The sequence below is a fragment of the Watersipora subatra genome, chromosome 4 (assembly GCF_963576615.1).
Source record: "Watersipora subatra chromosome 4, tzWatSuba1.1, whole genome shotgun sequence".
In the NCBI taxonomy this organism is placed as follows: domain Eukaryota; kingdom Metazoa; phylum Bryozoa; class Gymnolaemata; order Cheilostomatida; family Watersiporidae; genus Watersipora; species Watersipora subatra.
Window position 1 is genome coordinate 8,805,567 of NC_088711.1, and position 13,954 is coordinate 8,819,520.

Here is a 13,954-nt window from a genome sequence, read left to right on the forward strand (position 1 = left end):
TGCTAAATTGTTTTTAATTGGTCTACCTTCAAAATATAACAACCACAAAAGAGTTGAAAACTTGATATCCTTATTTTACTAAGATTATTGTTTTGTTTCATGTAGACTCCTAAGTAACATGAGTGAAAATAAATATTCTCTCTAGCTTTTCAATTTAGCGAGTGATAATTTAAAATGATGAGTGTTGTAGCAACTTGATTGGCATACATATTCGCTGATATCTAATCTAATTGCAGTTTATCACGTGTGTACACGCTGCTTTGATATCGCTGTTTGATATTAAAGATATACGCGCAATTTTTCAACAATGTATTGTTTTTGTGACAAAACTTAAAAGGTTAGTAGGAAGGCAATGCACAGATGCTACAACATCAGACTTGATGCATTGAGAGAAGCCAAAGGAAGGTGACGTAACAAATACGAGTTCAATTCATACCTTCTTGATTTCTCTGGCAGAGTCTTTCATGTTCTGCAAGCTCGACAGTTTCTTGGTTTTTACCCTTTGCTTTCGCACATCTCAAGATTGGTTCCATAAATTGTTCTTTAAACTTGTCTCGAAACTGCTGACTCATGCTTGTGTAAAGCACAAAGTTAACAGAGGAGTTGAGGAGTACTATGATGTCTAGAAAGTCTCCGAGATTCATATAGATCATTTCCAAATAAGTTCTGTTCAGGGAACAAACGATGGCAAGGATACCTTGCGGAAGCTCTGCAACAACAAATGATAAGACGACAGCTATCAGCATGATCGTTGTCCGTTGGTGGTCTCTGTCTCGCCTTGCGCTCTTTGCTTGCAGCAGTCCTCTGTGTCGTCGCTTTGCCTACAATGGTAATAAGTGTGTCTTACATCAACAACTGGATCGTTGCAATCAAATACTCTTTCTAAATACCTTTGCAGAAAATAAAATAAGTGAATTTTTAAAAATTCACAATGTTTTATGTACTGCCTTGCCTACCATGCATTATTTCAGCCTATTGTCTATTGCGAGTCATCATTTTATTGAAAGGACATAATATCATACCTTTTTCAAGGAAATTAGCAGTATACTTGTGAAAGTAAGCAATACGACACAGGCGGCAGTCTTCACAACTCCTCCACACACTAGAAAGTTTAGTATTGCTAACATTTGTGCGTGAGCATCGCAGAACCTAGTGGATCCCATCCATGGATGTAAAGAGTCGTTAACTTGTATCCAGACCACCTTCTGACAAAGCAGCTGCGGTATGCATAAAATGACAGAAACGATAATCACAGTCGCAATTGTTATGTGAGCTCGTCTCTTGCTGCACAATCGTTTTGCTATTGTGTGCCTGCAGACGCATATGTAGCGGAATGTGGCGAGGGCAACAGTCAGACACATGGCTGCTGTATGGCATACGACCATAATGTTGAGGCTTATGATTGCATAGCATATCCACCCGATCGGATGTCTGTATACATATGATGTGTCTGTGAGAATGTGAAAATAAATAGCAAATGGTAGATAAGCGGTCTCTGTGATCGAGTCAAACACAGCGATACTCATCAATAATGTATTGATGGGAGCCTTTTTTAAATGGCGGTTGGAAAGAACGTATATATTACACAAGTTGAAAGTTGCTCCACATATGCAAATCAGGGCTGCCAAGTATCCATGAACTTCTTTGTAACTTCTCTCAAAGTTAACCAAACTTTCTGCCAGTTTACTGAACTCGGTTGTGGTAGTTTTATCTTCGAGGTTTGTCGAAACATTATCCTGCAGAATTCGCCATTCCGTCATGCTGTGGTCCTTGTCGATCCTGATGGGAAAAGTAATCAGCTGTGTTCAGTCCTTGTCGATACCGCGTTGTCAGATAATTTGCGTTTCCATCCCGAGTTCGAAAAGGAAATGTTCTGCACTTCTTAATTGCCTCCTTCGTTGTAATCAGCTCTTTAGTTGCGGCTGCCTTCATCAAGCGCTTGTCTCATTCTAAACGATTTCTTCGCTTTCTTTGAAAAGTTTCACTACTTTGCATCAGCAACGCTTGCAATTATATGGATTTGCTAATGGTTCTCAATAATCAGGTGGCAGTGGAACTCGGTGATATTGGGTCAGACAGGCCATGTCACTTTCTTGATTAAAAGGTCTTCTAATCAAAACCTTCTTATGAATAATAAACTGACTGTTGATGAACAAACTAAGAAATCACTTGTTAAACATTGAATTATCCATTATGAGAAGCTATATCAGTATTCAACAGAGCCAGCTTATGTAGGCATATTGCAACGCATTCAAATATTGTTTATTTTAGATGCAATGATCGATAAACTTTTAAAGATTCCAGTCAAAGAGGCTTCCATTCTGTGAACTAGCGGTTTTGTTTCCTGGCTGTCAAGCTTTTAGTTTGGAGGCTTCTTAGCTTAGGAGAGCAGACCTTGGGATACAACCATATATATAGTTTATCAGCTTAGGAAAGGTCATTCGATGTGAAAAATTGTTTGTCCAGTTAGATAATATATTCCAGAGTTGTAGACCTTGCATTTATTTATTTGGAACATTATTTTTCCATATCAATAAATAGCAATAATGATCTAAAAGCTCTTATAGACCTGCTACTCGTGATATCTAACCAGCTTTAAGGTGCAGATGTAATAAAATTATTCGGAGTTGAAATGAATTGTCCAATAGAAGGTGTGGCTTTTTAGGAATTATACAACTCTCATTTGCTATTGTTACCTCCACCAATTTGTTTGGAAATTTTTTTGTCTTGCTAATAATTAATTTATCAAAGCACACAGCTCTGCTAAGTATTGACTCACGATTACCATAAGGTATTTTGTTCTATTTATTTATAATAAATAGAATGATAAAGGTTATTCACCAGCAGTAGCAGTAAGGAAGTCTCATGTCAATTTGCATAGCAATTATCTCACAAGGTACCATTACATCGATTAGCTAGATGTGCCTACAGATGCCTCTTCCTTATTCAAATAGTGCCTCAATAAACTCAGCTCAATAGAGCCATGTTTTGTAACAATATTTCTTCTCGTGTAACTTATACCAGCTTCCTTGCAGGTATGTCGCAGTCCCAATTCCTCAATGAGGTGCTGTGGAGCTGAAGCAATAACATCACTCATTTTAGCTGGTTTGTCGCACAAGTTTGTACCTCCTCTTCATGAGAACAAGGCAAGTGTTGCTTTTTAAGTACCGACTATTTACCTCTTCAAGTGTTATTGAGAGTTTATCATGCAGCCGGTGTCTCTTCATTAGGCCTATCAATGTAATAATTCTATCGAAGATGCATTTCTGTGTTTAGAGGCTGCAAGCGATGTTGTTGGCACCGCTGCGAGAATTGTGTGCCAACACAAACACCGATGTCAGACAAAAACAGCTCGAGTGTGCGCTGTTGATTCTGCAAAATGGTGGAGAGACACTCGGTCCCGGCTGGACAACAGTGTTGAAGGTCATTGGAGATGGTGCCAACACACAAGGGTATGTATGCGGTACACTTTAGGAGTGGCATATTTAGCAACTGCCAACATGCCACTCCTAAAATTTTAAATTAACAACACGGTCAGGTATGAAGAGTACCATAAGTTTTTGAAAGGTTATTCTATAGATTAGTTACACTCTATCACAGCTCTTTTGGTAACAGTCTTAGAAAGTATTGATTGGCCAAGACAAATCAACCTTCATGATCAAATCAAGCTCCGTGAATGGGCGGAATTTAGTCATCACTTTCAATCCTAACAAGCAAGAGCTCAATGAATTACCATAAAACCTGTATTTATGGAGCGCCACTATGGGAGAAGAAATGAAAAACAGAGAGCCACCCTTTAATTGAACGCCAGTTCTTTTTGAACACCACTTGTATTTGACCACCACTATTTGACATTCTTGATTTTTACAAACCCATAATAGCAAGTGATCAGTAAAAAATTGTCCACCAAGTAGTACTGATAATGACTCGATTACATCAATAAAATTAATTTACAATTAATTCGTTCGTTGTTTCTGTTTGTATCAAAGTAAGTTTTCCAACTCCATCTCTTTACGGTTTTTCCGTTAAAACATTGAATGCAACACCAAAGAAATAATTAGTAACTGTATCAGGCTAATAGTAGCACCTTTTTAACTCGTTCTTGATACTTTGATGTATGTTTAAAAAGTTTTCGCTTTTATTATGGAATCTGTGCTACTACGTATTTTGAGGCTAAAATTTTGAGGCTATTTTGATTACACGCTGTTTCTGTTTGTTTGCGCGAGAAGTGTATACATGTATTCTAAAGTACACTGCATAAAAGTTTGGCTCTGCTAAAAATTTGTTTGAACACTAATAGCGACTAGCTCAGCTGTGCAGAAGCGGAGTTGAGGCCAGAAGACACTGGATGGTATTGAACAGCCAGAAGAATATGAAATGGTTCCTATCAGAACGCAACTGGTCGAGCAAACGATGCTAATATTTTTGTTTTAAAAATGTTTATTTTTGTTTTAAAATGTTAATCTTTGTTTCTGAATGTATTATAAATATGGTTTGTTTTTGTCACTTGTTCTTAGATATATATTTGTAGCATTTGATAGATTATTATATAACTTATAAGTTTGCAGATTTATAGCATATTATTTGATAACATCCTTGCGGTAATCTGAACTCAGCTCACAATAGATCGACACTCGTAACTCCTCTTCTATTGCACATGAAAAGCTTTAGTTTTGGCTGCAAACTGTAGCAAACATATCAATGGGCGCAATGAGCTTTAATGCAACTTTGTTAAATACCTGTTATAAAATGAAAATAAGCCTTCAAATTTAGAATGAAGTGAAAAACTTGAACGCTTCAACAAATTGCAACACAGGCTATAAGATCATGGTAGATTAATTGCAAGCAATAGATATTAAGTGGTAAAGACAACAGCTTCCTCGTTCATATTTATTAAAAGATCTACGACAAGTTGGAGGTAAGTTAACAAATTTTTTGCATCCAAAATGGTTAATGTCGCACCGTCCGAATGAGAGTGCAAAATATAGGCGACATTCAATTCACCCATAAAAGGGTTAAACTTATCTTCTCAACATTCTGAGGAGGTGTATGAAATATACAACGCCACCCCTTATTTGAACGTCATCTATAACAAAGCGCCACTCAAAGGGATGGGTTGAAAAATAGAGCACCATGAGGTTCAAATAAAGGTTTTACGGTATGCTGGTTAATTAGGTTTATTTCTCTCATGTAAATCCATATTTGTTAATAGTTCTAGATTTTGTAATGAGACCTGTTTATGTTAGCTGTCTCAGATTTACAGCTGGCAAAACTTCGAGTTGTAATATTTATGGCTGTCACCAGTGTAAATTTTAATTTTCACAACATTTCAATGCAAATCTCCCGTTTACAAGCTAAAGACTAAAGGCTCCTAGTCTCCTATTGCTTAGATCACTGGTGTTTGTCATACATGTAATCCAGCTTTTCTTAGTAGCCTATGCAGTAAAGTGCAACTTGTTATTTTTTTCACATCTTGTGTGGTTTATTTGATGTTTGATGATTTGTAGATAGCGACTTTAAAGTACATACAATGTATATTAATACAAAACAATTTTTTGTCTTTGGTGAGGGTTTACCTAAAGTATATAAGCTAAGTACACTTGCTATTCTCTATACTGTGTCTGATATATGGGATTGTGTCTTGTAATAAGTGCAACAGACGTACTGCAGATCGTTTATAGGGTAGTTAATAAAACACTTGCACAGTTGTGATCATGAAGTTAATAAACTCAGCCAGACCTGTGCTATTTGATTCTGTCTTGTCAGCTGCGGTCCAGTGTTCTTTCAACACCATCGGATGTTGCAGCTCAATGAAACGTTTATACATGTTTAGTTCAATCTTAAACAAGTTTTTGGCTTTTTAAAACTTAAATTGGCCTTAGATAAGCCGCCGCCATGTTAGCTATCAATAAAACGACTTACACACGTCGTTAGACTGCTAAGCTTGTTTGTATCTGTGACACTTATTAAAGCTTTACTCAATTTCAATTCATTCTTCAGCGGCCGTAATATTTCACTCTGTTGATTCTCCAAGGCTTAGTTTGTCTTATACTGTTTTGCTATTTGGTCAACAGTGTAGAACAGTGAGATGTCCCTTTTGTGCTGGAGTAAAACGTCTAGTAATGAGCAGGGATCGAATTTCTATGTTAAAGATAGTTTTGACTGGTAGGGAGTTGTCCACCCACCATAGATAGAAAAAAATAATTTCATGCATCACAAATCTAAACAATCCATTCTTTCGACTGAATATACAAGATGGGCAGCTCTTGTTTTGCTGAACAGACCATGAATTCAGTTTTAAATTTTCCAAACTGATTTTAGAGAGACAAAATAGATAAGATTAGTGATATGTTTTAGTGAGGTGATTATTAGAACGGCCTTCCAGAGCATGCAACTAGTAGTGACTGATTTCCTGCCTTTGATCTCTCCACTCTGCCTCAGTCTCTGTGTAGAGACAGCTGCCAAGTTTGGACTTCAACAAACTGAGTTGAACATTAGTCTTACTGCTATTGGCCTACTGGTGAGTGTGTCACTTGCCGAGTATTGTCAGTTCCAACTGGTTGTCTTACAAGTCGTAATTAATTGTTTGTATCTAATAGAAAATCGTCAGTGGTATGATACACGGTGTTATCTGTTGTCGCTATATTTGGGATTACTTAAATCAGTTTATTTTATGTTTTAGTGGAACATCTCAGATTTTTTCTTTCAACAAAAAGATAAAATCAGCGCGGACATCATAAAGGATGCAGATCCGACAATTACAACCTCTGACCAGCTCTGGATGTGCCTATATTCTAAGTTTGGAGAGTTGTGCGTCGACCCGCGTCCGGCTGTCAGAAAGAGTGCTGGTCAAACCCTCTTTTCTACTATAGCCGCTCATGGCAATCTCCTGCAGAACATTACGTGGAAATCGTTGCTTTGGAAGGTAATGACGCAGCTGTAGCTGGATTCATAGAGTATGTAGGGTGACAGTTTCAAGGCGCTTGTATTCCTATGTCACTAGCATTAAATTAATACTAGCATTATTTTTAATGTTTTGTCGCAATCAGCATGGTAACTTTCTGACTACCTGGAAAACCCTGTCAATGGCGCTTGCTTTAGTCTATTTATTAGCGTTTCTGCTGTAGTGCATCATCTTGTGCCTAGGTTCTGTTTCCATTGCTGGACAATGTTAAAAACCACCTGGAAAGCGCATCGAGTGAACGAGAAAAAAAGGGGCCTGAAGCTAACATCCTGATGCACCACTCGAGGGACACAGCGAAGAAACAGTGGTGTGAAACTCAAGTGCTTGTTATGGCCGGCGTATCTCGGGTCTTTAGCATTAAGAAGGCCCATCTTGCTGAGCTCGGTATGTGAACACATTGTCTTCTAACCACTCGCATATCTATTTGTCTACTTTATGGTACAACTAGCTGTGCCTCGCATTTAATACCCGGGCAACTAGCATTGCCCGGGTATTAAAAGTCAGCTTATAAACAATGAGAAGTGATGAAATTCGCTTACCACTTGCTGGCATGCAACTCTCCAGCAAGTGGCAGGCCACTGCCAAGTGGCCTGGCACATTGCTATTGGAAAATTCCACTAACCTAGTTAGTAAGCTTCAAATGCTGGTAGGCAATGACATTGCGTTAGCATTGTTGCCCAGCTAGGCTATTCTAATAATAGCTATAGCCGGAATGCAGACAAGACATACGGGCATACTTTGAGAAATATATAGATTTGTATATATAGATGTTCACTCTGTATAGACATACAGAGCATCGTGTTAACAAGGAGGGGTAGTTAATTAGCCACACAGGTTATCAGCTCACAAGGTCTGTTTTACTTCATGAGGCCATGTCTTAGTGAAACATGGACAGATCTCTGAGGATGCTTTCTGTGCATGTCAAAAGCATTCTATATGCTGTTTTCTGGCTCTTGTTTTCTGTTTACTTCACCGCAGACCCGTCACCAGCTCTCTGCGATTTGTACTTAATGTTCTTTATAACCCATATCTGTTTACTCCATAAAACATGTACCAACACTCTGTCTGCTCTTTGGGCTACCGGGCTACCTATGTAACACTGTTCTTTCTGTGGTTCCTTTTGTTGGCAAAAAATTCCAGAGTGTGCAACAACCAAATCATGTCACTGGTTTCTTTTTCTTGTTCATTATTTAGCCCTAGGTTTTACCCAGTCTACCGTAATGCTCTGCTGTACTATTTAACTAGGTTATGCTCTTCATAGCCTTAGATCCTACCCAATCCACCGTAATGCTCTGCTGTACTATTTAACTAGGTTATGCTCTTGATAGCCCTAGATCTTACCCAGTCTACCGTAATGCTCTGTTGTACTATTTAGCTAGGTTATGTTCTTCATAGCCCTAGATCCTACCCAGTCTACCGTAATGCTCTGCTGTACTATTTAACAAGGTTATGCTCTTCATAGCCCTAGATCTTACCCAATTCACCGTAATGCTCTGCTGTACTATTTAACTAGGTTATGCTCTTCATAGCCCTAGATCTTACCCAGTCCACCGTAATGCTCTGCTGTACTATTTAACTAGGTTATGCTCTTCATAGCCCTAGATCTTACCCAGTCTACCATAATGCTCTGCTGTACCATTTAACTAGGTTATGCACTTCATAGCCCTAGATCTTACCCAGTCCACCGTAATGCTCTGCTGTACCATTTAACTAGGTTATGCTCTTCATAGCCCTAGATCTTACCCAGTCCACCGTAATGCTCTGCTGTACTATTTAACTAGGTTATGCTCTTCATAGTCCTAGATCTTACCCAGTCTACCGTAATGCTCTGCTGTACTATTTAGCTAGGTTATGTTCTTCATAGCCCTAGATCTTACCCAGTCTACCGTAATGCTCTGCTGTACTATTTAGCTAGGTTATACTCTTCAGCAATTTTAGATATTGTAGAGATAGCAAGTAGCACGGTTTACTACAACACCTGCAGAGCAGTAAGTAGTAGTTCTTAAAACCATTGCAAGGATTTGTTCATTAGTTTTGTGAATTAAAGCGTTTCTCCAAAAGAGTAGATAACTCCAAACCTGCTTCAGCACAAGTCTGAAAAACTCATCGATTATTAAAGCCCTGTCCTTTTCCTCACGTCATCTTCGTTTGTTGTTATTTGATGATATGGATATCTCAAGCCCAAAGAAATAGAGAATTTTTGCAGTTCCCCATCTTATATGTAGATTTTTGAGCACATTGCGTACTAGCAATTACTCAAAAATCACTACCAGCAAATGAGCACACATAAGTGCAAACTTGCTAGTAATTAATGTACGCTACACAGAGGTATAAACTAGTCGTTTAACCTCTTTCATGGACACGTCTTTGATGTGTTAAATATTACTGTCATACATTACTTTGATAACAAGAGTACTGGCATATGAGAGTTCAAGACTTTTCTTGCACCACAGGCTATGTTTTAAGCTATCAGAAGCTGGGAGTGTAAAGCTACATCATGAGTGGTTGAGATGGAAGACTGGAGTTTTAACCTGCAGTTTAACATCTTTTATCCACAAAAGGGACCAAGAAAGAATTTTACTTTGTAGAGCAGGTTTATTATTGCTGTTTAAAATATTTGTTTGTGTATGTTTGAGAACATAGAAAGCTAGTCAGTGTTCTTATTCTCTAAGTTCTGTTTGTGGATTTCAGATGACTTTTCTCGGGCTTGGGCCTTTTTGCTCCAATATCTAGAGAGGGCATCAATGGGTGAGAGCTCAGAGGTTTCTTTGGCAGCCCTCCGTAGTTTCCAAGAGTTAGTCAGTGAGCAGGTGCAGGAGGAAGGAGCGGCGCACATGTCCCTTGTCCCAACTTTACAGGAGCAGATAATCCATAGAGGAGAAAGCAACTCCATGCAAACAACCACTCAGACTATATGGAAGACAGCTTGGAAGGTTGGTGTGGTTTTATATAGTCATACAGGTGTCATTTGCTATTAGACCTGAGTTGTCATTTACTGGTTTCTAGTTACTTCATGTGCATTTAGTTGCGCTTGCTGTACCTGATCGTATAGACTGTGGGTGATAGAAGACGAATTATTATGGGGCGCCTACACAGGCCAATGTTTAGGACCATTGCGAGCACTGATGTGTTTCTCACAGACTACCAATAGCCTTGACATAAGTTTTAGCATGCACTTGTTCAGAATAATTTTGCGTTTCTCACGCTTCAGTTTTTAGTTTGGTTATTAACCTTTGCATTTGTTCTTTTTAATGAGTTTTTGAAAATAATGACAATAAGGCAGCAGCGTGAATGGTCAGCCTACATATTCAATCAAGTAGCATGAATTGTCAGCTTATGTATCCAATCAGGTAGCAGCATGAGGGGTCAGCTTATGTGTCCAATCAGGCAACAGCATGATGCTCCTGGTCAAACATCAGTGCCCCAAAACATCAGTCTGTATCACCATTGGAGCTGTAATCTATCTATAGTAAGCGCTCTTACAACGTAAATAATCCATTCCAGAAATGTTAAAATTATAGGGATTTTACGTTAAATTAACAATAAAATCTACGTAAATTGCCTAATCCGTTCCAAGATCTTTCCAAACTCACCCTTTTGGCCATACAAAAAGGAAAAACTAGATTTAGCTTTTTAATTTGTTGGCTGTACTGTAACTGCAGTATTTTTGGTTTTCATCGACAATTTTTCTCTTTGTTCTCATCTCTTTCACACGTTTTATGGTTTCATGATTGTGGCAATTTTACAAGAAGTCAAGAACATTTTCGGCATCCATTTACAATTTGTTTATTTTTTCTAGGCAGCAAGGTCTATTCTGCCAAAAAAAACTAATGACAAATGTTTTATACGTTTGCAATAAAGTAAAACAAAAATATATTTTTATTATAATAAAAGCGGTGTGTACCTGTCCATCGTCTATCTGCCTTTGGGGGTTAAGGTTAGTATAAAATATATCTTTCAACGATATTACAACTCGTGGAATTCAGATTCGTAGACCGACGCTGTAGTACCTTCACTATTCGATCGCTTTTAAGTTTTTTTGAGCAATTGCGCAGCTATTTATGTTCTTTGTTTTATCGACACATCTGACGATCTATCACAGTGAACGAGAATGTTATGGAACTTGTACACAGGTGTATATATAATAGAGATTATGCTATACGCATTCCATTTTGTCTCACAAGTGCGGCGAGAAAAAAAGCGATGTTCTAAAGCTAACTACAAGATTATCACTATTCAAATCAAATTTTATGTGGAATGTTTGACCTATTACGAAGTAAAAATTTTACATAAGTTTTCTGCGTTACGTGGAATTTACATTATATGGGTTATACATTATAGGAGTGTCTACTGTGTATAGATCTCAGTGTTTGTCTGTCGTTCGTGTGTCCAGTTATAGCGGTTAAAATCTAGGAATGAAAAATCTGCTTTGCACTATAATTGAACTCAGAATCACATGTTCTGCAAACAGGCTAGCTCACCACCGCAGTGTCCATCTGGCCATACTGGTGAATACTTGTGCGCATACTTATTACAACTGCCAATCATTAATACCAGCTGGTTAAGATAGCACGCTTCACGTAACACGCTTGAAGATCATGATTGCAGGGAGATCATGACGCAATATCTTTCTCTAACGCCGGCATAAGTTATAATAATGGCTCTTATTTATAGTCAAGATTTAGATTAGCCAAGTTGCTCAATTTATTGGTAAAGAAACAGCCAATTAAAAATGAATTTTTTATACCAAAACCTTTTTATTACCCATGGAACGCCGAGCTTTGGCTAGTTTTTACTATAATAAAAACCGTGTCGGTCCGCCCATTCGTCCGTCTGTTCGTCCGTCCTTCCGAAGCCACGTTTAGGGGTTAAAAAATACCTGGAAATCAAACTCGGATATTATGCTTGGCAGCCAGGCACAGTACCAACTACACCCCTTGACCGCCTGGCTGCACCACATAATAATTGTGCACATAGTTATTACACATGATGAACTCCTACAGCACATGGGGCTGTGAGAGTTGCCCAGTTCAGTCCAAGATGTAGTAAATCATAATTTTAAAGACTTGTCTTTATTACCAATACATTTAAGCCTGGTTCCCATATCGATTGCGAGACTCCGGCGGTAACATGCGCAGCAAAACGCTTGCGACGCTATGCTCGGCGGGATCTGTTCACATAAAAGCCATATCGTTAATAATATCGTAAACATAATTGTGTAATCAAATAAAATGTTCGCTCGCCATACCGTACCTATAAGGGTGACCTTTACCCGTACAGTGCATTTCGGGAAGGTTTTGCCTGCGGCCGTTTGCGAAATTTGAACAGCGTTAAACTATTGCGATGCCGCCGGCAACTACCGGCGGTCCTCGGCGGTACCCGGCGCATACGTTCCCATTTCATCGCTAATAGCCTGCGTGCTGTCGCCGGTGCTTTGCGGCGTATATGGGAAACAGGCATTACTTAATGAACATCGGTGCAGTTTGTGTTTGTATTATAGGTGTGGTTAAATATTGGCAATAAGAAGACGGCACCTCCCTGCTCTTTAAGTGACCTTTCCAAGGTCGATGTTCCTTCCCAAGCGTTCCTCTGCCAACTTGTACAGATATTTCCCAAAATCTTTGCGCATGTACAGGATCGATTTGTCCGTGACATGTTTGATGATTTTTCTAGAGGTGAGTAACTCTGTCAATGTATGGTTCATCTCTGTGGAAATGAAGCCTATTTTTAGTAATGCATCTTTTGTTGTCTTTGCTGTAGGTCTCTCAGGTATGTACACCTGTGATTAATTGGTTTATGCTGATTATCAGACAAATTGATATTACTTATGCATGCAATAGGGAAAAAGGCTTAGCTTTAATAACCTAAAGCCTGTAACCTAAAGCCTGTAAGTTTCTAGAATGACTGAAAGGGTATCAGGAGCTGTCCCTCCAAACTATGGCAAAGTTGATTAGCATCACATTCATCTGAACTTATTGCTAGTAACTAAATGCTGGCCAGGTCTACTTACCCTCCCTTTTGTCTGTCCAGAGCTTAAGTGTTGCTTTCCTAGTCCTTCTGATTGTTTATGTACTATGATTAGGGCGAAAATTGAATTTAGAAATCTTGATGAACCAGAAGTGTATAAGTGATGAGCATTCTTGCAGTGTCGCTCTGCAGATAGGAATGGCACTGCATTGAGGTCAGCAAAAGAGATTTGTTGAATCAGTCATACCAATCTATTTGATTGTTCAATATTTGCCCTAACATTTCTCAACTCTATTAACAATGTCTTAGATACACAGTTAACTTCAGTACACCGTAGAGCTTATCTCTGTTGCCGATTGCGATGCAGCCGTATTTATTTTGTAGTGCTGTCCCAGACTTTAGCCGTGCCTATAGCCGGCGATACATCTCCCTTCCTGGTGCCGATTAACTACGAGAGCAGTCTCACACCTGTACAGGAAACCGTGTTGGAAGCGTACGCGTGTCTCTGTCAGGTGACTGCTTGAAACTATTCTTTGTTTATTTTTACCTAGTCAAGTATGAATTACTAAAAATAATTTCATAGATGGCAAAGATCGTTGTAATAAGGGTATGAGGCGAATACTATCCGTATAATAACACTGGATAGTAAAAGTATAAGTAGAAGTTCACCTGCATTATTGTTATGACTCCTGACGATTGGTAAGTGGAGTGAGAAGGTATAGCGTGAAGTTTTGGAATGTATAGTTTGGACAGTCATACCTCGACATACGAGTGCCCCAGCACACGAGAAAACAGAGGTACGAACAAATTTCGATCAAGTTTCTGCATTCAGATGCGAGATAACTTTGAGATACGAGCATTCGAGCTGGTTCTCGATGCACCCGCTAAGTGGCCAAGCATGTGAGAGATCGCTTTTGAAAACGGCATCTTTCGGTCTTTCTCGGCGAACCAGTTTGAAAAGTTGTGAAAAGGCCGGCTAAAGTTATAGTGAAAGCGAGGCAGAAAGCTGGTAAAAGGTAATAA

General features: G+C 38.8%; 2 protein-coding genes across 3 annotated transcripts in view; one reads left to right on the top strand and one right to left on the bottom strand.

Annotated features, from left to right (window-relative positions):
- The window catches only part of LOC137394983 (protein MON2 homolog), a 58,289-nt gene that overhangs the window by 20,435 nt on the left and 23,900 nt on the right, over positions 1-13,954 (top strand). For both annotated transcript variants that reach the window (XM_068081763.1, XM_068081765.1), the window contains exons 18-25: positions 3,036-3,146; positions 3,277-3,452; positions 6,358-6,520; positions 6,683-6,925; positions 7,147-7,348; positions 9,656-9,897; positions 12,465-12,639; positions 13,316-13,443. In XM_068081763.1, the coding sequence (XP_067937864.1) occupies positions 3,036-3,146; positions 3,277-3,452; positions 6,358-6,520; positions 6,683-6,925; positions 7,147-7,348; positions 9,656-9,897; positions 12,465-12,639; positions 13,316-13,443 (1,440 nt within the window). The remainder of the gene's footprint in view (positions 1-3,035; positions 3,147-3,276; positions 3,453-6,357; positions 6,521-6,682; positions 6,926-7,146; positions 7,349-9,655; positions 9,898-12,464; positions 12,640-13,315; positions 13,444-13,954) is intronic.
- LOC137392936 (G-protein coupled receptor dmsr-1-like) lies at positions 426-1,760 on the bottom strand. Its single transcript, XM_068079299.1, has 2 exons — positions 1,023-1,760; positions 426-821 (listed from the first exon to the last, which is right to left on the bottom strand). Exons 1-2 carry the CDS (start codon positions 1,758-1,760, stop codon positions 426-428), a joined length of 1,134 nt encoding a protein of 377 aa, XP_067935400.1.

What these genes read in the sequence shown, in the direction of transcription:
- LOC137392936 (XM_068079299.1), bottom strand. Translation starts at nt 1,760, where the DNA reads ATGACGGAATGGCGAATTCTGCAGGATAATGTTTCGACAAACCTCGAA. An exon ending in TGCTAATTTCCTTGAAAAAG is followed by an intron (nt 822 to 1,022) that starts GTATGATATTAT and finishes TTACCATTGTAG; the next exon opens with GCAAAGCGACGACACAGAGG.